General features: G+C 39.6%; 1 protein-coding gene across 9 annotated transcripts in view; it reads left to right on the top strand.

Moving 5' to 3' along the window:
- Positions 1 to 27,299, top strand: part of LOC128704889 (6-phosphofructo-2-kinase/fructose-2,6-bisphosphatase) — a 68,178-nt gene that overhangs the window by 25,129 nt on the left and 15,750 nt on the right. For 8 of the 9 annotated variants that reach the window (XR_011394578.1, XM_053800097.2, XM_053800094.2 and 5 more), the window contains 3 exons: positions 1,005 to 1,168; positions 4,431 to 4,565; positions 19,229 to 19,306. Coding sequence is in view for 8 of the 9 variants with exons in the window: in XM_053800097.2 (XP_053656072.2) it covers positions 1,005 to 1,168; positions 4,431 to 4,565; positions 19,229 to 19,306 (377 nt within the window). In the remaining variant the exon portion in view is untranslated. The remainder of the gene's footprint in view (positions 1 to 1,004; positions 1,169 to 4,430; positions 4,566 to 19,228; positions 19,307 to 27,299) is intronic. The other variant, XM_070104319.1, reaches the window with a different exon arrangement.

Below are 27,299 nucleotides of genomic sequence, written 5' to 3'. Positions count from 1 at the left end.
AATATTCCTTATGGGAACAAATTCGATCAGTACTGGCACCTGAACATACTTCTGGAGTGAAAAAATATCGTTAACCGGGGGTCCACTGTACTCTTGTTCTTGTTTCATTATACTCTTGTTCTTGTTTCGTTATACTCTTGTTCTTGTTTCGTTATACTCTTGTTCTTGTTTCGTTATACTCTTGTTCTTGTTTCGTTATACTCTTGTTCTTGTTTCGTTATACTCTTGTTCTTGTTTCGTTATACTCTTGTTCTTGTTTCGTTATACTCTTGTTCTTGTTTCGTTATACTCTTGTTCTTGTTTCATTATACTCTTGTTCTTGTTTCATTATACTCTTGTTCTTGTTTCATTATACTCTTGTTCTTGTTTCATTATACTCTTGTTCTTGTTTCATTATACTCTTGTTCTTGTTTCATTATACTCTTGTTCTTGTTTCATTATACTCTTGTTCTTGTTTCATTATACTCTTGTTCTTGTTTCATTATACTCTTGTTCTTGTTTCGTTATACTCTTGTTCTTGTTTCGTTATACTCTTGTTCTTGTTTCGTTATACTCTTGTTCTTGTTTCGTTATACTCTTGTTCTTGTTTCGTTATACTCTTGTTCTTGTTTCATTATACTCTTGTTCTTGTTTCATTATACTCGTGTTCTTGTTTCGTTATACTCTTGTTCTTGTTTCATTATACTCTTGTTCTTGTTTCGTTATACTCTTGTTCTTGTTCCATTGTTTATGTTGCCTTTCTTACTGGCCTGGCATGAGTATCATGCTCATGCCAGGTCTCAAGGAAGAACTATTAATTTAATAATATCTTGTATGTGTGGAGCTATTGTTTTCACTTTTGCTCAGTGATTTTTGTCTCTCAGATAAAGTACTGTTACAAACTGGCTCATATATTTTACATGGATATTGCATTTTTTTTTTTACAAAAGTTTTTTGTTACATTTGTGACAGTTTTGTTAATAGGTTGCATATTTTTCTTTTATTTACTCTTTTTATCATTTCAGTTTTTAACTTGGGTGAGTACAGGCGACGTGCCACCCAGCAATACAAGAATCATAACTTCTTCCGAAGTGACAACGAAGAAGCAATGGCACTACGGCAACGCTGTGCGATGGATGCCTTGGAGGACGTTTGTAATTGGCTTGACAATGAAGGAGGAGAAGTAGCGGTGAGTGATGGTTGTTTGGTACATTAGGTATGTTTTGTGTTCTCTTCTGTAATTGAAACATTTGCCATTTCTCTTTAAGGAGAAATGAGAGGCCTTCATACTGGTGCAGAGCTATTGACTAATGGAATTGGGACACTCCTACCCTTTCGTAAATTAAACCTGGTACCTAAAGTCAGTACCTGACCAGCCAGGTTGTGGCTCATTTGTCAGTTTATGTGTGACCAACAGTAACAGCCTGGTTGCTCAGGTCCTTATACACCACAAGGCCTGGTTGCAGACCTGGCCTTGTAGTGGATACCACTTCCAGGTATACTCCCATTTTCCATACACTATATGACCTATGTGCAACACTTTGGTATCTTTATTTCATTCAAATACAGAGGTGACTGGTATATTGAAAACAGTTGAAGACGAGGCTGGGATATTCACTCCCTCAGCCTTGATAGGTGTTCAGTCTATAGAGTTACAGATTAGAAAGCCTTCAAATTTGGTTGTATGTATGTATGCCCTGCCTCTTTGCTGGGCTCCACTAGGTCTACTCTCTCCTGGCTTTAAGAGCCTTATTGTACCTCTTCTTAAATCTATGTATGGATCCTGCCTCTACCATTTCACTCTCTAGATTATTCCATGTCCTGGCTCGTCTAAGTTTTCAGCTTCCAGGTGTGACCTCGTGATCCTGTTTCCCATCTCTCCAACATTCTGTCCCTATTAACCTTGTCAGTTCCTCTCAGTATTTTGTACATTGTTATCATATACCCCCAGTCCTCCTGTCCTCCGGTATCATTAGGTTCAATTCCCTTAACCTTTCCTCATAGGACATACCCCTTAGCTCTGGGACTAGTCCTGTTGCAAACCTCACATTTTCTCCAATTTCTTGATATTCTTGACCAGGTGTATATTCTATACAGGTGCTTCATATTCTAGTATGGGCCTTAGGTACATGATGTACAGTGTCGTGACTGACTCCTTGCTTAGATATCAAAAATCTGTTCTTAAATTTGCCAGAGGTGCATTTGCTGCAGCAGTTATTTGGTTGATGTGCATCTCAGGTTATATGCTTGATATGATACTCACACCAAGGTATTTCTCCTTGAGTGATGTTTGCAGCCCTTTCTTCTTGAACCTGTACTCCATCTATGGTAGTAAGATGGCTGCTAGGTGGATGACTGGTCATATGGTAATGATGATAATACTGTGCATGATAAGACTGATAAGTGAATGATAGTACCATCCAAAGGTGCAAGTGGTCAAAGACTAAAGTCTGAGAAGTGGAGAACAAGCTGATAAGTAAATATGAAGAGTTGTAGTCTCATGAACATATAAGATGACAAATAAATCTTTCAGACTTTTAATTACATTTATTATACACAGTTTTTCTTTCCTGTGTGTTGCTTAATTTTTCTTACTCCTGTAATATGTCCTTTCCAGTTTAAAAGGCCTCATTTGAGACCAGGTTGTGGGGGCAGTGATCCCCACAACCATTAAGAGATATACAGTAAACCATTGATATAGTGAACTATGTTAAGCAATAGCTATAAAATGACTAAAGTATTATACTGTATGCCTAATATAGTACTGTACACACCAGTTATAGATCTTCCTTTTTTTTAACATACCAGCCGTATCCCACTGAGGCGGGGTGGCCCAAATGAAAAAACTCAAGTTTCTCCTTTTAAATTTAGTCATATATACGGGAGAAGGGGTTACTAGCCCCTTGCTCCCGGCATTTTAGTCGCCTCTTATGACATGCATAGGTTACGGAGGAAGAATTCTGTTCCACTTCCCCATGGAGTGAGTGAGTGAGTGTGTGTGTGTGTGTACTCACCTAGTTGTACTCACCTAGTTGAGATTGCAGGGGTCGAGTCCAAGCTCCTGGCCCCGCCTCTTCACTGGTCGCTACTAGGTCACTCTCCCTGAACCATGAGCTTTATCGTACCTCTGCTTAAAGCTATGTATGGATCCTGCCTCCACTACATCGCTTCCCAAACTATTCCACTTCCTGACTACTCTGTGGCTGAAGAAATACTTCCTAACATCCCTTTGATTCATCTGTGTCTTCAGCTTCCAACTGTGTCCCCATGTTGCTGTGTCCAGTCTCTGGAACATCCTGTCTTTGTCCACCTTGTCAATTCCTCTCAGTATTTTGTAAGTCATTATCATGTCCCCCCTATCTCTCCTGTCCTCCAGTGTCGTCAGATTGATTTCCCTTAACCTCTCCTCATAGGACATACCTCTTAACTCTGGGAATAGTCTTGTTGCAAACCTTTGCACTTTCTCTAGTTTCTTTACATGCTTGGCTAGGTGTGGGTTCCAAACTGGTGCCACATACTCCAATATGGGCCTAATGTACACGGTGTACAGGGTCCTGAACGATTCCTTATTAAGATGTCGGAATGCTGTTCTGAGGTTTGCTAGGTGCCCATATGCTGCAGCAGTTATTTGGTTGATGTGCGCTTCAGGAGATGTGCCTGGTGTTATACTCACCCCAAGATCTTTTTCCTTGAGTGAGGTTTGAAGTCTCTGGCCCCCCTAGACTGTACTCCGCCTGCGGTCTTCTTTGCCCTTCCCCAATCTTCATGACTTTGCACTTGGTGGGATTGAACTCCAGGAGCCAATTGCTGGACCAGGTCTGCAGCCTGTCCAGATCCCTTTGTAGTTCTGCCTGGTCTTTGATCGAGTGAATTCTTCTCATCAACTTCACGTCATCTGCAAACAGGGACACCTCAGAGTCTATTCCTTCCGTCATGTCGTTCACAAATACCAGAAACAGCACTGGTCCTAGGACTGACCCCTGTGGGACCCCGCTGGTCACAGGTGCCCACTCTGACACCTCGCCACGCACCATGACTCGCTGCTGTCTTCCTGACAAGTATTCCCTGATCCATTGTAGTGCCTTCCCTGTTATCCCTGCTTGGTCCTCCAGTTTTTGCACTAATCTCTTGTGTGGAACTGTGTCAAATGCCTTCTTGCAGTCCAAGAATATGTGTGTGTGTGTGTGTGTATTTATTTATTTATTTATTTATTTATTTATTTATTTATTTTAACAAACCGGCCGTATCCCACCAAGGCAGGGTGGCCCAAAAAGAAAAACAAAAGTTTCTCTTTTTAATTTAAGTAATGTATACAGGAGAAGGGGTTACTAGCCCCTTGCTCTTGGCAATTTAGTCACCTGTTACGACACACATGGCTTATGGAAGAAGAATTCTGTTCCGCTTTCCTATGGAGTAGAGTATATATACTTTAATTAAACTTTTGTTTCCAGGTGTTTGATGCCACAAATACAACGATGTTACGCCGCCGACTCATATATGATAAGGTTGTGATGGAGATGGACTATAAACTGTTTTATGTGGAATCTATCTGCGATGATGAATCAATCATTGAATCTAACATTCGGGTAAGCTTTACTTATTTGACTTGTATAAAGGCTTGTATCTAACAAAGCTTTTTTAAAGAATGTCTTACTGATTACAACCCACATATAATGAAGTTTTTTAAGCACTAGAAGATTGCCTTTGCCTAATACTGTATTTAATATATGCACTGCCATTGTGCATAATAGGTATTAACAAGACTGATTTAGGATTAATAGGTTGTATCTAGTTTACTATGGAAAGAATATGTTGTATGTCCCATATTGGAGCAGCACTTTAGTTTACTTTGGAAAGAATATGCTGTATGGCTCATACTGATTCAGCACTTTAGTTTACTATGGAGAAATTACATTACAGTGGACCCCCAAGTTTCGTGATTAATCCGTTCCAGAGAGCCTGCTGAAAGTCGAAATTCACGAAACTCGAAACCATTTTCCCCATAAGAAATAATGGAAATAAAATTAATCCGTTCCAGACACCCAAAAATATTAAAATAAATTTTTTTTTTTTCAAATTAAATAAAGATTTATATACTGAAATCAGTGAGAAATCAAGTACATGCATATAAAAAAATAATAATAACATTACACTTACCTTTACTGAAGACTTCTGGGTGGATGGAAAATGGGAGGAGGGGATAGGAGGAAGGTGTACACTATTGTTTGGAAGGAGAATCTCCTTCCATTAGGACTTTAGGTAGCAAGTCCTTATCTGGGGTTACTTCCCTTCTTCTTTTAATGCCACTGGGAACAACTTGAGAGCCATTGGACCCCTGTTGCACAAAATATCTGTCCACAGAGGTCTTTTTCTGGCATTTCTTTAAGATTTTCCTGAAGTGGGACACAACACTGTCATTGTACATGTTGCAGATATGGCTTGTTTCAGCTTGGTCAGGGTGATACTTTTCAACAAAACTTTGCAACTCATTCCACTTGGCACAAATCTCCTTAATCTTTGAAGAAGGCACCTCATCCACTCCCTCTTCCTCCTCCTCTGAAGCAAGTTCCTCGGCTGTGGTCTGATGCTGTTCCAGTTGAAGCTCTTGCAGTTCGTCAGTGGTTAGCTCTTCCCTGTGGTCCTCCACCAACACTTCCACAACCCTGTCACTCACCTCCAACCCCATGGACTTGGCCAATGCCACAACACCTTCCACAACAGGCAGAGGGTCGGCAGGGACAGGGTCTGCCTCAAACCCTTCAAAATCCCTCTGGATCGTGTTCCTCACTTTATTTACCAAAGGGCTTGCACTAGCTTTCCTTGGGTCCATGACGACTTATTTAGCAGTTGCAAGCACAAAGAACAATGGATTATTATGAAATGTATTGTATGAACCCGCGGGGTGATGGTCACGTGTTGATAAACAATGGCACACTGAGCGTGAATGGCGTGGGACACTGGCTTGGTGTGCATGGTAACAGGCAGACGGGTACTGGACGGTCGCTGGAACATGAGTCTAATCACGAAACTCGAGCCCAAATTTTGCCAAAAAAGCTCGCCGAAGGTTGAATTTCATGAAAGTCGAGGCTGCCGAAACTTGAGGGTCCACTGTATATGGCTCATACTGATTCAACACTTTAGTTTACTGTGGCAAGAATATGCTGTATGGCCCATATTGGCTGTTTCCCACCAAAGTAGGGCAGCTGAAAGAAGGAAAAACATTCACTCGTTCATTCAGTGTCTGTCTTGCAAGAAATGCACAGACATCACATTTCAAATGATCCGCAGAACTATGTGAATAAGATGCAGTGTGTAGCTTATGGCATTTATTAAGAAGACGGTCAATCCATAGGGGTGACAAACGCCCTGCCTGCTGGACAAAACGTTTCTGTCAATGCCATAAACTGCATGTCATGTCTTTTTTGCATATTTGTCTGTATATTTAACCATTGGTATTGATCCTTAGAACTGCATCATCCCCAGCCATCCTTCAGAGTGTAGGCACTGTACCTCGCACCTCCAGAGCTCAAGTCTAGTGAATTCTGTGACTACAATGATAAGACTTACATAGAAAAAATAGAGCTAATTATTTACCTTCTTTGTTTAGGAGGATTGGTTCAGACACAAATTACGTGGTCTGTTGTGGTATATTGATGAAATAAGGTGGAGTCTAGCCTTCCACATGTCTGCCCCGAAATCTGGCCTGGATAATACTGACTAGCCTTGGGCAGTGTGTCACATGACATAGTAATGGTCCATACCCCCGGCCGGGATTGAACCCGCGGTCATAGAGTCTCAAAACTCCAGCCCGTCGCGCTAGCCACTAGACCAGCTAGCCACAATAAGATTCATCCAACTAGGTATATTTCTACACCATAGGAAAGTTAGCACAGGCACCTCTGTGACCACAAATGCAAGTTTTTACAGACGAATCTCCAGCTAGCGTGGCCGTGACGAACTCTAGCTCAAGTCCCTTCACTGCCGTCAACATGACTTAAGAAATCGTAATGACACGATTGCAAATAAACCATACCCCCGGCCGGGATTGAACCCGCGGTCATAGAGTCTCAAAACTCCAGCCCGTCGCGCTAGCCACTAGACCAGCTAGCCACAATAAGATTCATCCAACTAGGTTGGATGAATCTTATTGTGGCTAGCTGGTCTAGTGGCTAGCGCGACGGGCTGGAGTTTTGAGACTCTATGACCGCGGGTTCAATCCCGGCCGGGGGTATGGTTTATTTGCAATCGTGTCATTACGATTTCTTAAGTCATAGTAATGGTCAGAGAGGCCAAGGTGGGTGAACACTAGTGACATAGTAATGGTCAGAGAGGCCAAGGTGGGTGAACACTAGTGACATAGTAATGGTCAGAGAGGCCAAGGTGGGTGAACACTAGTGACATAGTAATGGTCAGAGAGGCCAAGGTGGGTGAACACTAGTGACATAGTAATGGTCAGAGAGGCCAAGGTGGGTGAACACTAGTGACATAGTAATGGTCAGAGAGGCCAAGGTGGGTGAACACTAGTGACATAGTAATGGTCAGAGAGGCCAAGGTGGGTGAACACTAGTGACATAGTAATGGTCAGAGAGGCCAAGGTGGGTGAACACTAGTGACATAGTAATGGTCAGAGAGGCCAAGGTGGGTGAACACTAGTGACATAGTAATGGTCAGAGAGGCCAAGGTGGGTGAACACTAGTGACATAGTAATGGTCAGAGAGGCCAAGGTGGGTGAACACTAGTGAGAGTACAGGCTGGAGTACATAGTACTGACAGTAGTAGCACTATTGATGTGTTACATCTCTTGCTCATTGTTTTTGTTTTATATGAAAGTATAATTGAAATGTATTTGATTTATTCTACCTGAACTTACTCTCTTAACCCTTAAACTGTCCAAATGTAGATCTATGTTTTTTCAACATTTGAAAGTATATGTAAAAAAAGTTGATTTTTTTTTTTACATTTGAAAACGTGTAAAAAACTTTGATCTATTTTTGTTAGTTATATTTGAAAATATGTAAAAAAAAAACGTAGATCTACTTTTGGAGCAATACGCATGTGAACATAGATCTGCTTGGACAGTTTAAGGGTTAAGGAAGGGAGCACAAAAGCTCACGATAAAAGACATGAAAAATATAGGCAGTTTATCCAGACTTGAGTTTTGGAGTGGGAAGTATAGTTCATGCACCTTGAAAATTGGTCAGAGTTGTTGCTGTTTCATGCTGCCTTGAAGCACAATGTCTCTGCACCTATAGAAATACAACTAGTGTATGTGCGACAGCAAATATGTCTTCTTCGTTGAGTCACTCAGGGGCACAAGCAAGGTGGAACTTGTCTTTACATATATGACATGTTAGTCCTTGATCTTGTTTTTTTCATAATGACTCATTGTAATAAAGTTGGTAGAATTACCGACAATATGTAAAGTAAAAGGACACAAGTGCAACTAATGTGACATTTTATTGTGGCAAAGTTTTGCTCTCCAGGAGCTTTATCAAGCTTGATAAAGCTCCTGGAGAGCAAAACGTTACCACAATAAAATGTCACATTACAGTGGACCCCCGCTTAACGATCACCTCCAAATGCGACCAATTATGTAAGTGTATTTATGTAAGTGCGTTTGTACGTGTATGTTTGGGGGTCTGAAATGGACTAATCTACTTCACAATATTCCTTATGGGAAAAAATTCGGTCAGTACTGGCACCTGAACATACTACTGGAATTAAAAAAGTTCGTTAACCGGGGGTCCACTGTAGTTGCACTTGTGTCCTTTTACTTTACATAATGACTCATTATTTGTCTTGATGACTTGATGATTTCTCCCTGTAATTAATTCTATATTTCATAGGTTTTGGATGTAGTAAGATTGATAATGAATTACTGTACTTGTTAAAAGTTATAGTAATTTATGAAATTGATGCATTATTTTATCTCTCTTAACACTAATGTATATTATTAGTTGATGTGTTATTGCTCTTTCTGTTTGGAAATTTAAAAGTTTATACAGGTTCAGGTATATGTGATATTTGTAAAATAAATTATTTTTTTAAATTAACACAGGCCTCAATTGTATTTGATATACTATACCAGCATATTATGACATTGCGGTATACATAAGCGATTAATAATATTTTGAGTAGTCCTACACCGTATAGTTTGAAATGTAAAATGCCGGGTTTTGGCTAGAAACACAATTTTGAGTGGCATGTAGGCTTCAAAGTTAGTAAGTACAAAGATGGACTTTGTCTTGAATGGAGACTCCATTTTGTGACCATTACTCCCGACCAGTATAACTACAGGTTAGTATATACATAGCCTCTATGTTATGACAGTTTTCCTTCTATGGGGAGTGCCTTGGTGCTGGTGAAATGCTCTTAATCCAGGGAATTAAAACTGCCCTACCTCTCCTAGGATTAAATCTGATTATATTCCATCTCCCAAGCACTGTATACCCTACAGGTTTAGCACTTTATATTAATATAATAATTATATGGCAAGACTTATTACGATGAAATTAAACTGTCTTTATTAAATTCACTGTAAAGCATTTGTGTTAGAGTTATCCATCATTTTTGGCAGGATTGCTGGTCATTTCTTGCTGTCTCACAAAAATATAAGATAGCAGGTATAGTTGCCGAGTGAGTGTAAAGCGAAAGCCTGTAATTGTTTTACATGATGGTAGGATTGCTGGTGTCTTTTTTCTGTCTCATAAACATGCAAGATTTTAGGTATGTCTTGCTACTTCTACTTACACTTAGGTCACACTAAACATACATGTACAAGCACATATATACACACACCCCTCTGGGTTTTCTTCTATTTTCTTTCTAGTTCTTGTTCTTGTTTATTTCCTCTTATCTCCATGGGGAAATGGAACAGAATTCTTCTTCCGTAAGCCATGCGTGTTGTAAGAGGCGACTAAAATGCCGGGAGCAAGGGGGCTAGTAACCTCTACTCCTGTATAAATTACTAAATTTAAAGAGAGAAGCTTTTTCTTTTTGGGCCACCCTGCCTCAGTGGGATACGGCCGGTTTGTTGAAAGAAAGAAGAAACATGTTTATTCATTGACACTTATACAACTTAATTTGAGTTTGTAGACAATGTGGCCTTGAGGTGGTTAGAATAGCTCTACTGTTAATGGTCCTGGGCTGAGTTCAGTTGGATTACATTTGGTTCCTCTAATGAAATATAATACAGTATTAGTTCTGGATCCTTCCTATTAGAAGCCTGAGTTAGTCTAGACCAGGGGTGGGGAACCTGTGGCCTTCTAGGGCATAAAGTACGGCCTTCTGAATGAAATTTTTTCTTGAAAGTTTTTATAGAATTAACTTTTTACAAAATAACTGACATTTTGCAGTGCAGCCTCTCCTCACTTAGCGATGTACTCGTTTACTGACAACTCGGACTTATGATGGGCTCTCTGATCAGTATGCATACCTAAATAATGTATATTAGGGCTGATTTCCTCTATTTTGTTAATCACAATATACATACACTGATCTCTTTATATATACTTCTAAACTGTTGTATCTAGGCACCTCTGCAAAGACAGTGATTATGTGTGAGTGAGGTGAAAGTGTTGAATGATGATGAAAGTATTTTCTTTTTGGGGATTTTCTTTCTTTTTGGGTCACCCTGCCTTGGTGGGAGATGGCTGACTTGTTGAAAAAAAAAACATACACTACTGTATAAACATTTAAAAATATACTAAAAATGTTATAAATGGTGCAAAGATGGCATTAAAATAATAACAAAGATGGCTGACACAAACCCACTAGCATTCTAGTATACTCCTTGCTTAGCGACGAATTCATTTACCAATGTGGTCTTAGGAATGGAATTCTGTTGTTAAGTGAGGAGAGGCTGTATATCTAATCAAAATTTCTTGAATGCGGCCTTGTTAGATTACAACTAACTTTAATGCGGCTTTCCAATGTAATAAGGTTCCCCACCCCTGGACTAGATGGTATAGCATCAGGCCGTGGTTTGATCCTCTTGTTCATCCTTTCTTTATTCATGTAAGGGTTGTTTTTTTTGGGTCATTTTATTGCCTCACTTGTGACTTAACATATATGGTAGTTGACATATTTATCTCAGTAGAGTGTATGTGTCTATTCCCAGTGGGTAGATTATTAGGCTTGAAAAATTTAATTAGTGGTATAGGGCTTAGAAAGCTTTTTTTTTTTTTTTTTTTTTTCAGGATTTTTTGGGGCTTTTCAAAACTTATGGTTTTTTAGGGGATGGTGAAAACATTCTGGATATTTGAAGCTCGCAGCATTTTGAAGTTCAAATTTGTGGTGTTTTGATGTGCTCAGTTGCACTAATACAATTCCTGCCCTCTGGTTGTTCTTCATCCACGTGTTCTCTGTCTATGTTCTTCTCTCAACACCACTGCCTTACCTTCCCTCTTCCTCTGGTCTCACCCTTCCCCCCTCCATCCCTCACTCTCTCCCTCCCTCCCTCTATCCCTCCTTCTCTCTATCCCTCCATCCCTCCATCCTTCTGTCCCTCCCTCCCTCCCATCCCTCCCTCCCTCTCTCCCTCCCGCCCGCTCCTCCCTCCCCCCCTCCCCCCCTCCCTCCCCTCCCTCCCCTCCCTCCCTCACTGTACTAAATAGCCTATGTAAGTTTAGTTCTTTCCATGTACAGGATAATAAAAAAAAATAATTCATATGTACAATGTCATTGTGATCACATTATTTTCACTGTAATTTCATTTGTTGTACTTTCATTATTTTGTACTCTACTGTGTCATTAAGCAGCCTGAAATAATAACTCAGCCTCCACTGTTCTTTCAACAATTACAGTACTTCTTTCTTTCTTTCAACACATTGGCCGTATCCCACCGAGAAGGGGTGGCCCGAAAGGAAAAACAAAAGTTTCTCCTTTTACATTTAGTAATATATACAGGAGAAGGGGTTACTAGCCTCTTGCTCCTGGCATTTTAGTCGCCTCTTACAACACGCATGGCTTACGGAGGAAGAAGTCTGATCCACTTCCCCATGGAGATAAGAGGAAATAAACAAGAACAAGAACTAGAAAGAAAATAGAAGAAAACCCAGAGGGGTATGTATATATATGCTTGTACATGTATGTGCAGTGTGACCTAAGTGTAAGTAGAAGTAGCAAGACGTACCTGAAATCTTGCATGTTTATGAGACAGAAAAAAGGACACCAGCAATCCTACCATCATGTAAAACAATTACAGGCTTTCGTTTTACACTCACTTGGCAGGACGGTAGTACCTCCCTGGGCGGTTGCTGTCTACCAACCTACTACCTAGGATTACAGTACTTAATACTGTATATTTCTGGCCAGACAGTGATGGAGTGAATGATGGTGAAAGTTTTCCTTTTTTGGGCCACCCTGCCTTGGTGGGAATCGGCCAGTGTGATAATAAATAAATAATACTGTATATTTTCATTCTCTTATAGGTAGTAGGTTGGTTATAGGTAGTAGGTTGGTAGACAGCAACCACCCAGGGAAGTGCTACCGTCCTGCCAGATGACTGTGAAACAGAAACCTGTAACTGTTTTGCATGATGGTAGGATTGCTGGTGTCTTTTTCTGTCTCATAAACACGCTAGATAACAGGGATATCTTGCTACTCCAACTTACACTTTGGTCACACCTCACAGACATGCACATGCATATATATATACATACATCTAGGTTTTTCTCCTTTTTCTACATAGCTCTTGTTCTTCTTTATTTCTTCTATTGTCCATGGGGAAGTGGAAAAGAATCTTTCCTCCGTAAGCCATGCGTGTCGTATGAGGCGACTAAAATGCCGGGAGCAATGGGCTAGTAACCCCTTCTCCTGTAGACATTTACTAAAAAAGAGAAGAAGAAAAACTTTATAAAACTGGGATGCTTACATGTGCGTGGATGTAGTGCAGATGACAAGAAACAGATGATTGCTGATGTTATGAATGAAAAGAAGTTGGATGTCCTGGCCCTAAGCGAAACAAAGCTGAAGGGGGTAGGGGAGTTTCGGTGGGGGGAAATAAATGGGATTAAATCTGGAGTATCTGAGAGAGTTAGAGCAAAGGAAGGGGTAGCAGTAATGTTGACTGATCAGTTATGGAAGGAGAAAAGAGAATATGAATGTGTAAATGCAAGAATTATGTGGATTAAAGTAAAGGTTGGATGCGAGAAGTGGGTCATAATAAGCATGTATGCACCTGGAGAGGAGAGGAATGCAGAGGATAGAGAGAGATTTTGGGAGATGTTAAGTGAATGTATAGGAGCCTTTGAACCAAGTGAGAGAGTAATTGTGGTAGGGGACCTGAATGCTAAAGTAGGAGAAACTTTTAGAGAGGGTGTGGTAGGTAAGTTTGGGGTGTCAGGTGTAAATGATAATGGGAGCCCTTTGATTGAACTTTGTATAGAAAGGGGTTTAGTTATAGGTAATACATATTTTAAGAAAAAGAGGATAAATAAGTATACAAGATATGATGTAGGGCAAAATGACAGTAGTTTGTTGGATTATGTATTGGTAGATAAAAGACTGTTGAGTAGACTTAAGGATGTACATGTTTATAGAGGGGCCACAGATATATCAGATCACTTTCTAGTTGTAGCTACACTGAGAGTAAAAGGTAGATGGGATACAAGGAGAATAGAAGCATCAGGGAAGAGAGAGGTGAAGGTTTATAAACTAAAAGAGGAGGCAGTTAGGGAAAGATATAAACAGCTATTGGAGGATGGATGGGCTAATGAGAGCATAGGCAATGGGGTCGAAGAGGTATGGGGTAGGTTTAAAAATGTAGTGTTAGAGTGTTCAGCAGAAGTTTGTGGTTACAGGAAAGTGGGTGCGGGAGGGAAGAGGAGCGATTGGTGGAATGATGATGTAAAGAGAGTAGTAAGGGAGAAAAAGTTAGCATATGAGAAGTTTTTACAAAGTAGAAGTGATGCAAGGAGGGAAGAGTATATGGAGAAAAAGAGAGAGGTTAAGAGAGTGGTGAAGCAATGTAAAAAGAGAGCAAATGAGAGAGTGGGTGAGATGTTATCAACAAATTTTGTTGAAAATAAGAAAAAGTTTTGGAGTGAGATTAACAAGTTAAGGAAGCCTAGAGAACAAATGGATTTGTCAGTTAAAAATAGGAGAGGAGAGTTATTAAATGGAGAGTTAGAGGTATTGGGAAGATGGAGGGAATATTTTGAGGAATTGTTAAATGTTGATGAAGATAGGGAAGCTGTGATTTCGTGTATAGGGCAAGGAGGGATAACATCTTGTAGGAGTGAGGAAGAGCCAGTTGTGAGTGTGGGGGAAGTTCGTGAGGCAGTAGGTAAAATGAAAGGGGGTAAGGCAGCCGGGATTGATGGGATAAAGATAGAAATGTTAAAAGCAGGTGGGGATATAGTTTTGGAGTGGTTGGTGCAATTATTTAATAAATGTATGGAAGAGGGTAAGGTACCTAGGGATTGGCAGAGAGCATGCATAGTTCCTTTGTATAAAGGCAAAGGGGACAAAAGAGAGTGCAAAAATTATAGGGGGATAAGTCTGTTGAGTATACCTGGTAAAGTGTATGGTAGAGTTATTATTGAAAGAATTAAGAGTAAGACGGAGAATAGGATAGCAGATGAACAAGGAGGCTTTAGGAAAGGTATGGGGTGTGTGGACCAGGTGTTTACAGTGAAACATATAAGTGAACAGTATTTAGATAAGGCTAAAGAGGTCTTTGTGGCATTTATGGATTTGGAAAAGGCATATGACAGGGTGGATAGGGGGGCAATGTGGCAGATGTTGCAGGTGTATGGTGTAGGAGGTAGGTTACTGAAAGCAGCGAAGAGTTTTTACGAGGATAGTGAGGCTCAAGTTAGAGTACATAGGAAAGAGGGAAATTTTTTCCCAGTAAAAGTAGGCCTTAGACAAGGATGTGTGATGTCACCGTGGTTGTTTAATATTTTTATAGATGGGGTTGTAAGAGAAGTAAATGCGAGGGTCTTGACAAGAGGCGTGGAGTTAAAAGATAAAAAATCACACATAAAGTGGGAGTTGTCACAGTTGCTCTTTGCTGATGACACTGTGCTCTTGGGAGATTCTGAAGAGAAGTTGCAGAGATTGGTGGGTGAATTTGGTAGGGTGTGCAAAAGAAGAAAATTAAAAGTGAATACAGGAAAGAGTAAGGTTATGAGGATAACAAAAATATTAGGTGATGAAAGATTGGATATCAGATTGGAGGGAGAGAGTATGGAGGAGGTGAATGTATTCAGATATTTGGGAGTGGACGTGTCAGCGGATGGGTCTGTGAAGGATGAGGTGAATCATAGAATTGATGAGGGGAAAAGGGTGAGTGGTGCACTTAGGAGTCTGTGGAGACAAAGAACTTTGTCCTTGGAGGCAAAGAGGGGAATGTATGAGAGTATAGTTTTACCAACACTCTTATATGGGTGTGAAGCATGGGTGATGAATGTTGCAGCGAGGAGAAGGCTGGAGGCAGTGGAGATGTCATGTCTGAGGGCAATGTGTGGTGTGAATATAATGCAGAGAATTCGTAGTTTGGAAGTTAGGAGGAGGTGCGGGATTACCAAAACTGTTGTCCAGAGGGCTGAGGAAGGATTGTTGAGGTGGTTCGGACATGTAGAGAGAATGGAGCGAAACAGAATGACTTCAAGAGTGTATCAGTCTGTAGTGGAAGGAAGGCAGGGTAGGGGTCGGCCTAGGAAAGGTTGGAGGGAGGGTGTAAAGGAGGTTTTGTGTGCGAGGGGCTTGGACTTCCATCAGGCGTGCGTGAGCGTGTTTGATAGGAGTGAATGGAGACGAATGGTTTTTAATACTTGACGTGCTGTTGGGGTGTGAGCAAAGTAACATTTATGAAGGGATTCAGGGAAACCGGCAGGCCGGACTTGAGTCCTGGAGATGGGAAGTACAGTGCCTGCAATCTGAAGGAGGGGTGTTAATGTTGCAGTTTAAAAACTGTAGTGTAAAGCACCCTTCTGGCAAGACAGTGATGGAGTGAATGATGGTGAAAGTTTTTCTTTTTCGGGCCACCCTGCCTTGGTGGGAATCGGCCAGTGTGATAATAATAATAAAAAATAATAAAAATAATTTTCATTCTCTATTGATATTAATTTTCTTTTTGTGTCCTTCATTCTTATCCTCTGGTGTGCCACCTGCTATTTATTTGTTTATATTTACCTGCCGAGGATATCCTCAAATCTTTTGTACACTCTTTGTCTCAAGTAGGAGGTAGCATTGGCTTCCTGTATTAAATTGCAAGACGTCTTGGTGGAATCATCAGCTAATATTTTAAGTGTTTCTTAAAATCTTTTCATCTACTGAGGATTAATGAAATTTCTGGGGAAAATTCTACATAAAGAGGTCAACCCTTCAAAATAGTAGGGCAAGACATCACTGTCAATCTCCTTCCATCCTTCCTCTTGGGAGTTAATAATCCAGATAAAGTTTTCTTTGTTTTTTTTCTGCTTATTATTTAATTTATGCAATTTCATACACCTTGTGCTTATCCCTATTCATGATTTTTGTTTTTAATATGCCGGTCGTCTCGCACCGAGGTAGGGTGACCCAAAAAAAAAGCACTTTCACCATGATTCACACTATTGCTGTTTTGCCAGAGTGCACAAATCTTAAACTTGGAATCCATGCCAGGCTATAGCAAGTGTTCCCAAGCCAATGGTTGAAACCCAACTTAAGACCATAAGAAAGTGAGCAATTGTATCTGATTTCCAAATATTTTCTTAACCCTTTCACTGCCCGTCAGATAGAACTGTGTCATTGATGTCAGGGTCTTTAATGTAGGACTATGTTATTGATGCCAGGGTCTTTCATGTAGAATTGTTATTGATGCCAGGGTCTTTCATGTAGAATTGTTATTGATGCCAGGGTCTTTCATGTAGAACTGTTATTGATGCCAGGGTCTTTCATGTAGAACTGTTATTGATGCCAGGGTCTTTCATGTAGAACTGTTATTGATGCCAGGGTCTTTCATGTAGAATTGTTATTGATGCCAGGGTCTTTCATGTAGAATTGTTATTGATGCCAGGGTCTTTCATGTAGAACTGTTATTGATGCCAGGGTCTTTCATGTAGAACTGTTATTGATGCCAGGGTCTTTCATGTAGAACTATGTTATTGATGCCAGGGTCTTTCATGTAGAACTATATTGTACATCATGAGCTCAGGTCATTCAGATAAGCTGTGAGCAGTAAATATTGGCCTAGATATGAGAATGGGTCTGTGCAGTGAGTGTGTGCACAATATAAAAACCTTGTCTTACACAGTGCACAATGGGAAAGCAAAAGTGAATTGTTTGGTTTAAAATAGTGATTTTGAGGTGTCTTCTTGGATGTTTTTTATGGTTTTATTGGCTGTTTCTTGATATCATTTGGTAGAATGGAAGACATATTACTGAAACAGAGATAATTTTGGTTGGTTCCAGAACCAGAAGTAGCTTGAAATTGGCAACAAATTAGTGGAATAACTACCACCACCACCACCTCTTCCTGCCTATATATAGCCGTCCTGCTCCACTTCTGGTTAGTGTGACTTTGTAAATGGTCCAAGTTGGACCGAAACGTCGTCGTAAGCTTCTCTTTTATGTGCGGGTTATTTGTGTATAATTAGTGGAAATGTTAAATTTCTGCTGATTTTCCTGAAGACTGATGAGATCTCCCTACATCCCCCGGTCTGTTTTATGGGTTTTTACTAGTCCTGTTTCACTTGTTGGGACACCATAAACCTTGACCAATCATTCCTGATTATATTTTATTGTCCAAGAAATAGGGTAAATTTTGGAATTTTCGTGTGATGATGAATTCAAAATGGAAGGCACGTGTAATATAGGAGAGGCCTGGGGACATGATTAACAAACAGAGGAAATGTTGTTTTAGTGCCATAAATGTCTGCAGTGTTTATTTTAGACTTTTTTAAATTGGATTTTTTTTTTATTTTGCAGAAAATTGGCCAAGTTACCAACTTCTGTTCACTTTATAAGATAGTTTTGATAGTTGAATGAGCAGTTTCTTGTGCTCAGTCAATAGAATGGAAAGCAAACTAGTGAACTGGCTAAGAATTTGGTCAAATTGAGCAGTGGAATTGGCTTAAAATAGGACTCAGTCAGTGAAATCACCAATGCAAAAATTGTGCCAAGACTGCTAACTTCATGAGTTTCCATCAAATTTTGTATTTTTGGTATCATTACCTTTAGAAAAAAATTCTCTACCATTTTAGATTTTTTTTTTAATATAGACAGTGAGCACTTTTAAATTTTGGGGTCTGGACAGTGAAAGGGCTAATACCATATTGTGATAATGTATATAGCAGTTTATTGGGGTGCTAAGTAGGTTCCAGTACCATGTTGGTAATGAAGCAAATGGATTTAGTCCCTGACAAAAGAGCTTGGGTTCCAATGCTATGTATCTTACATTCCCTTGTACAGTATTTACATTCACTTGTGCAGAATTTGCATTCTCTTTGTACAGTATTTACATTACCTTGCAAGGTAGGCTCCCTCAAAGGGTGTTCCTTGATGATAGTGAGAGACTGTTCCTGGTATAAAACCTCATTACCTCCTATTTCCACGATGCTGTATGACCCTTATGGATTTAGTGCTTCCCTATGAATATAATACAATATGTAGACACATCGTAATTATGAAAGGAGTAGTGCATGATATTATATTGAAATGATTAAAGCCTATGATTTCTGCTTGTTCTTGCATTGTAGGTATTGTGTCTTAGTAGTTTATAATATGTCTGGTATTTTTGTTGATGCTGTAGTGCTTATAAAAGGTAGTTGTGGTCATTTGAATATATGGAGCATGAAATTGAAATTGATTTCTTTGATTGTCCAAGTTTTGTTATTCAATGATATGAGAATCTAGCCAAATTGTGAAGTATGAAATTATGTAAGGAGTACAGGGAACCGAACTGGTGTCCGCGCTGTTGTGAGTCCAGAGCTGTGCTGATATAGCCACAGTATAAGTCAGGAATTTCAGTTGCGTGGATAATATGGTCCTGGTATTCCTTACACAAAATTGCTATTCAATTTTAAATGTATCATGTTTCAGTTTTAAAAATGTTTGGGATTTTTTAGAAACAAAACTGATATTGGTCCAGAAAAGCGCTCTTAAAAATGATAATGTATTTATTAATTGATAATTACTGAGAAATTTAAAATTTCTGAATGTGTCTGGAGAACGATGTTATTTTAAGTGACACTAGAAGCTTTAAATTTCACTAAAGTAATGTTAAGTTGACAGTTATTTTTTGCTGAACTTGTGTGTACAGGATGTGAAGATCAACGGGCCAGACTACTTCAGGTCGACCTCAGTTAACATTGTCGCTCCAGGGCATCCTTGCTCTCAAGTTTGTATCCTCACTTTTTTTTTTTTTTTTTTTTTTTTGCAGTACAAGAGTTCTTGTTTAGCTTTAAACTTTCTGCACTTCTTTTTTTGTAGCTTCTTTTCTATCTTCGAAGCAAGATTATGCTGTATTAATCTGTCAAGTAATGAATGATGCCTCCTGGTAGTACCTTAGCTGCTTTGCATTCCCAGCTGTGAGACACTGAATGTAATTACCTATTTTTAATTTCCGTTTTTTTTAGTTACGTGTACTTTTAGTTTTTGGGACCTGATGAGCTGTTGGAGTGTGTGCAAGGTAACATTTTGTGAAGGGATTTTGAGAAATTGGATAGCTGGAGATGAGTCCTGGAGGTGGGAAGCACAGTGCCTGCACTCTGAAGGAGGGGTTTGCTATATTTGTGGTTTGGAGTGACATCTGAACTGTCACATCTATGCACCTCTGCCAAAACAGTGATAGTGTGAATGATGGTGAAAGTGTTTCTCTTTCGGGTCACCCTGCCTCAGTGGGAGACGGAGATGGCCAGTTTTAAAAAGAAAATTTTTAGTTACAGGACTGGACTGTTGTATTCAAATAAAGCACTAAACCTGTACGAGTCATTCAGTGTTACAGGAATAGATTAAAGCTCCTGGTATCCTGTTTTCATAAATAATTTTATTGCACATATTTTTTTTTTAAATTTCCAGTGCTTGTAGCACACACACTGATTTCTCTTTAGGCCTCAGTTTGCATACATATTGCTCTACTTGACAAGACAAACATTCTGTTGTATATTCTGTTTTTGCCTGAGGCAGCTTGTGAGTTGTTGAGAATAAATTAATCATACTCTTTGAGGTCATCTCATGCACTTTCCTAAAATCATCATCATCTTTCAACTGTGTGTTTAACTTTATCCCCAGATTCCTTCACAGTCATTTCCTTCTAATGGAGCCTGAGCATCCCTGATGTCCTTTTATAAATCTAAAAGGGCTGAATAACCTTTTAAAGTCCAAACACGCTCTAAATCCAACTATTTTTTTTTAACATACTGGCCCTCTCCCACCAAGGTTGTGTGACCCAAACAAATAAAAAACACACACTGTTATTCATTCAGTAGCCATCTTGCCAGAAGCGTGTGGACATTAAATTTTATACAATACACAAATAACCTGCACATAGGAGAAAGAAACTCATGATGACGTGTCATAAGTTCCTTATTCCTACGTGTGGGCTATTGGTGTTTTGTTCCGTTCACTGTACTGTGCCCTTTTATTCTTTATCAAATTTTAAATGACTTCTTTTCTTCCTTAGTTTAAATCATTAAACCCTTTCAAACCAACATTTTTGTATGTTTCAGTCTCAGAAACTTGAGAGGTTTCATTTGCAAATCCTATAAAACTGTCGACACACTTCTTTCACAGTGTCTTCTAAGCCCCATTGGTCTGTGTCTAGTTCTAGGTAGTCTGTAGTCATTAGGATTAGTTTGCCCAAAATGCTCAGGTACGCTAGTGGCTTTCTTTGTGCTTAACATCTTATAACGTGTATATCTCTCATTGTATACTATGCAAAGGAATACAGTGGACCCCCGCTTTACGATCACCTCCCAATGCGACCAATTATGTAAGTATATTTATGTAAGTGCATTTGTACGTGTATGTTTGGGGGTCTGAAATGGACTAATCTACTTCACAATATTCCTTATGGGAACAAATTCGGTCAGTACTGGCACCTGAACATACTTCTGGAATGAAAAAATATCGTTAACCGGGGGTCCACTGTATTTGCATTTGTATTTGTATAGTGCTGGGTTGTACCTCATCTCACACACAATCAGTGTTTATAATTGTGTCCTGAATGTTCTCACTTTTCCAGACTTCATGAAGTATTGACCTTGCCTGTCAATGTGTAGCATCCAGTAACTAGAAGCATGACTCATAAATTCATAATGACACGATTGCAAACAAACCATGGTATGGGTGAGGATTGAACTCGTGACAAGTGAGTCATAAAACTCCAGACCAGCATGTAAGCCATTGGGCCAGCTGGTTACAATAAGATTCATCCAGCTAGGTATATTTATATAACATAGGGATGTTAGCATGGGCCACCACTGTGACCACAAATGCAAGTTTTTACAGATGAATCACAGTGGGACTCATGGTAACCTCCCTATGCTGTATAAATATACCTAGTTGGATGACTCTTATTGTAGCCAGCTGGTCCAGTGGCTTATGCATTGGCATGGAGTTTTTCCACTCATTTGCCGCGAGTTCAATCCCCACCTGTATTGTGGTTTGTTAACTAGAAGCATGTTTACTTCTAATAAATGTTAAATTTGGTTGTGACATCCTGATTCACGAGTTGAATTAAGGTGACGGTGATCAGTGGCAGAAAGTTTAATTAAACATTTATTTGCTTGGGCAAGCTCTTCTTCTTTTTTTTTTTTTTGCTCTAAACTTGTATCAGAATTTAAAGTTTTACATAGATAATTTTTTTTTCCATTTTCTCCAGCAAACATTTTCTCATGCTTATCCTTCTAGCATTTAGTGAGCATGACTAGAAGAAGACTAACTCACAGCTAGTTTTTTTTTTTTTATAATTCACTTGCCATATCCTATCAGCAGAGAATAGATTTTATAAGATACTGTTCATTTTTAATTAAAAATTACTACTAGTATGCAGAAATAATTGGTAAATGTTGTACCATAATTATATTTTCTCCCTTTCTCGTGTATAAATTAATCAATGTAAAAAGAAGAAAAACTTTGGTTACTTCTTTTTGGGGGTCACGTGGCATTGGTGGGAGATTGCCAGTGTGAGACAAACTGCATCTTCATAAACATAACAGTATCCTCAGACAGATGTTACTAGACAACTTGTCATCTAAACATGACAAAGATTATGTATTTATGTTATGTGTTCGAGCTAAATTCTTTCCGTAAATTATTTATGTTAAGTTAATGTCAGTTAACCAAACGTAAACAGCGGTAACTTGCATAATTATGCTCTTTATTGTGTTTTTCTCCGTTTTTTTCACTTTGATTTCCTGCCTGAATGCGATTTTTTTGCTGAGGTAGTTCTGTGGCGTTCTGTAAGACTTACGTCCTCACTGATAACTAGTTATCACAGCATCATGCATGCCAAAGGCAAAGCTCTCTCTCTCTCTCTGTTTGTGTGTGTGTGTGTGTGTGGGGGGTAGTGTGTGTGGGGGGGGTAGTGTGTGTGTGGGGGTAGTGTGTGTGTGGGAGGGTAGTGTGTGTGTGGGGGTAGTGTGTGTGTGGGGGGGTAGTGTGTGTGTGGGAGGGTATTGTGTGTGTGGGAGGGTAGTGTGTGTGTGTGTGGGGGGGGAGTGTGTGTGTGTGGGGGATAGTGTGTGTGTGGGGGGTAGTGTGTATGTGTGTGGTAGTGCATGAGTGTGGTAGTGTGTGTGTGTGTGTGTGTGTGTGTGTGTGTACTCACCTAGTTGTACTCACCTAGTTGAGGTTGCAGGGGTCGAGTCCAAGCTCCTGGCCCCGCCTCTTCACTGATCGCTACTAGGTCACTCTCCCTGAACCGTGAGCTTTATCATACCCCTGCTTAAAGCTATGTATGGATCCTGCCTCCACTATATCGCTTCCTAAACTATTCCACTTACTGACTACTCTGTGGCTGAAGAAATACTTCCTAACATCCCTGTGATTCATCTGCATCTTCAGCTTCCAATGTGCCCCCTTGTTACTGTGTCCAATCTCTGGAACATCCTGTCTTTGTCCACCTTGTCAATTCCTCTCAGTATTTTGTATGTCGTTATCATGTCCCCCCTATCTCTCCTGTCCTCCAGTGTCGTCAGGTTGATTTCCCTTAACCTCTCCTTGTAGGACATACCTCTTAGCTCTGGGACTAGTCTTGTTGCAAACCTTTGCACTTTCTCTAGTTTCTTTACGTGCTTGGCTAGGTGTGGGTTCCAAACTGGTGCCGCATACACCAATATGGGCCTAACGTACACGGTGTACAGGGTCCTGAACGATTCCTTATTAAGATGTCGGAATGCTGTTCTGAGGTTTGCTAGGCGCCCATATGCTGCAGCCGTTATTTGGTTGATGTGCTCTTCAGGAGATGTGCCTGGTGTTATACTCACCCCAAGATCTTTTTCCTAGAGTGAGGTTTGTAGTCTCTGGCACCCTAGACTGTACTCTATCTGTGGTCTTCTTTGCCCTTCCCCAATCTTCATGACTTTGCACTTGGTGGGATTGAACTCCAGGAGCCAATTGCTGGACCAGGTCTGCAGCCTGTCCAGATCCCATTGTAGTTCTGCCTGGTCTTCGATCGAGTGAATTCTTCTCATCAACTTCACATCATCTGCAAACAGGGACACCTCAGAGTCTATTCCTTCCGTCATGTCGTTCACAAATACCAGAAACAACACTGGTCCTAGGACTGACCCCTGTGGGACCCCGCTGGTCACAGGTGCCCAATCTGACACCTCGCCACGTACCATGACTTGCTGCTGTTTTCCTGACAAGTATTCCCTGATCCATTGTAGTGCCTTCCCTGTTATCCCTGCTTGGTGTGTGTGTGTGGGGGGGGATGCTTCACAATTAATCCATATTTTATAATGAATACTTGAGATGACGTTTCATTCTGTCCAAACCAGTCATCATGTTGTGACGGTATGTACTGAATAATGAGATGTTAATTTTGTCCCTCCCCAGAAAATGCACTAGTTATAATGGTATAGGTTCTTACAAGGAAAATTTAATAGATATGCACAGCATTTAGGCTAAGACTAATATTAACAACATAAAAATGGAAAATATATTCGACATGTGTACAAAAATGTAGTACACACTAAATATGTAAAACTGAATGATAATGTAATATAACTTTTAGTGAAACTTGTCATCTAATAATAATAATAATAATTCTAGGTAGCAGGTTGGTAGACAGCAACCGCCCAGGGAGGTACTACCGTCCTGCCGAGTGAATGTAAAATGAAAGCCTGTAATTGTTTTACATGATGGTAGGATTGCTGGTGTTTTTTCTGTCTCATAAACATGCAAGATTTCAGCTATGTCTTGCTAATTCTACTTACACTTAGGTCACGCTACACATACATGTACAAGCATATATATACACACAGCCCTCTGGGTTTTCTGCTATTTTCTTTCTAGTTCTTGTTCTTGTTTATTTCCTCTTATCTCCATGGGGAAGTGGAACAGAATTCTTCCTCCGTAAGCCATGCGTGTTGTAAGAGACAACTAAAATGCCGGGGGCAAGAAGCTAGTAACCCCTTCTCCTGTATATATTACTAAATGTAGAAGGAGAAACTTTCTTTTTTCCTTTTGGGCCACCCTGCCTTGGTGGGATATGGCCGGTGTGTTGAAAGAAAGAAAGAAAGATTTATTTTGACATGATACATGTATGTACAAAGAAGTATAATAGTTGGGTGTACATACCAAAAAAGTCCTTTTATATGTAGAGCATTTCAGGCAAACTTAAAATTAACTTAAGATTAATAAAGCAATAACAGTACATATGGTCATTAGATGAGTTACAGTGATTACAAGAAACTTGAGTATTCTATTAGGTTATGCTATATGGCTTTAATAAGTCTTGTAGAGAAGATGTACAGTCTTGATTATTAACTTTAGGCAGATACAATGGAGTGATTAGCATTTGAGATGAATACAGATATTGAGAGCAAGTATTTATTAATTGTGGGTTGGTTGTGAATTGTTTTTTCAGTCTTTAGTACTTACATTAGAGATCATGAATGGCTCTCACATAAATAGTATGACTGTTATTGCCTCTAAACCCCTGGTGGGAGCATATCTTCAAGGATAGTCATGTATCAGCACTATGTTTACTCATGCAATACTTCTGTCCTGTACTCTGATGGAATTTTTTTTTTTATTAATACATCGGCCAGTTCTCACCAAGGCAGGGTGGCCCAAAAAAGAAAACTTTCATCATTCACTCCATCACTGTCTTGCCAGAGGTGTGCTCACTACAGTTATAAAACTAACACATCTTTCAGAGTCCCAGGTAGTAGGTTGGTAGGCAGCAACCGCACAGGGAGGTACTACCATCCTGCCAAGTGAATGTAAAACGAAAGCCTGTAGTTGTTTTACATGATGGTAGGATTGCTGGTGTCCATTTTTCTGTCTCATAAACATGCAAGGTTTCAGGTCACACTACACATACATTTACAAGCATGTATATACACACCCCTCTGGGTTTTCTTCTATTTTCTTATTAGTTCTTGTTCTTGTTTATTTCCTCTTATCTCCATGGGGAAGTGGAACAGAATTCTTCCTCCGTAAGCTATGTGTGTTGTAAGAGGCGACTAAAATGCCAGGAGCAAGGGGCTTGTAACCCCTTCTCCTGTATAAATTACTAAATTTAAAAAGAGAAACCTTCGTTTTTCTTTTTGGGTCACCCTGCCTCGGTGGGATATGGCCGGTTTGTTGAAAGAAGAAGAAAGATCCTTCAGAGTGCAGGCACTGTACTTCTCATCTCAGTTTCTAATTCCAAGATTATCTTGATATGTTCATGCTAGTGTTTATACTTCTGTGTCACTCTTACATGATGGTGATTGACTTTTTTTAGTTATATATCATGCTTGAATGATGGGGTGGGGGATATTTGCTATTTGGAGGGATATCTGAATTGTCATATCTTCGCTCCTCTGGCAAGGCAGTGTAGATGCCAAATTGTAAATTCTTATGACAAATTCAACATAGTTTGATGCTTAAAAAAGGGTATCGAGTAGTTATGAAAGTTGAGGTAATGACAAAACAAATTAAGTTTCTTTGAGAAATGAAAGGGTTGCTTTTCTGAATTTTATTAACCATATAATGTTATAATGTGGTTTCTGCATATTTCGACTTACAATGCTTCATTGTCTATCATTGTCTTTTTCTTCATTGTTCATCGACTTTTCAGTTACCATAAAAGTCACAAATTGGATTAATTTAAAACATGTGAGAGCATTTTCTTGCAGCTGTAAGTCAAATATATGTAAAGTTTTGGGTAATTTTTATAATTAGAAAAATTTTGGAACATAATGTGATGCTTAGCATTTAATAATACAGTGGTACCTTGAGTTTCAGCCATTATTCGTTCCAGAATGCTGTTCGCGTGCCGTTACTGAGCGCATTTGTTCCCATAAGGAATAATGTAAATTAGATTAGTCCATTTCAGACCCCCCAAAATACACTTAAATAATTGCTTGAGTTAGGGGGTGTTCGAAACTTGAGGTGCCACTGTATATTGTTTGGGTCCAAATTGTGTACTGTTGACAATAGTGAAGAAAAGGCACACGTTACATAGCAAATTTATTATGGCACATTGCTCCAGCTTGAAGGGTCTCCTGAGCTGCAATGTCAGCATGCTTCTGGCAAGACAGCAAATGAATGAATGATGATGAATGTGTTTCCTCTTTTTTGGGGGGCCACCTTACCTCAGTAGGAGATAGCTGGCATGGAAAGAAAATTGTTTCTCTCTTTGTTGAGTTTTTTCAAGTCAGCTCTTCATAGAGTGAAAAATTGTCTCGATAAAAGCTTGTTAGGTAACATATGGCTTCTCTTCAGAAATGCTTTGCTTGTGTTAATATCCTACATCAAGCCCATTATCAAGTGCATCTGGATTAATTCACTTTTTTTTTGTGTTTCACTGATGGGGGATACACAAGCATTCCTATTTCTTTCTGATTATTGCCAGTGTATTGGTAAAGATCAATACATTTGCACATCCGTTCAGTTTATAACCACAACAAGTACTGTAAATGTAGATGCAGGGGATAAGAAGTCTTTACAAGTGATAATTTCTATAGCAGCAGCATATAACTGTTTCATATCTTATTATAGAAGATTTTGAGGAGGACCTGCCAAGTATGGGCCAGTAGACCTACTGCAGTGTTCCTTCATTCCTATGTTCTTCTAGTATTTTGTCTTCATTTGCAGCAGCCCTAACTCTATATAAGAAATTCTTTATACTATGTACTGTACTTCTATAATTTATATACAGTACTGTATTATAA

This window comes from Cherax quadricarinatus, chromosome 91 (genome assembly GCF_038502225.1).
Source record: "Cherax quadricarinatus isolate ZL_2023a chromosome 91, ASM3850222v1, whole genome shotgun sequence".
Taxonomy (NCBI): Eukaryota; Metazoa; Arthropoda; class Malacostraca; order Decapoda; family Parastacidae; genus Cherax; species Cherax quadricarinatus.
The sequence above is the reverse complement of the archived record's forward strand: the minus strand, read 5'-3'. Positions and strand labels throughout refer to the sequence as shown.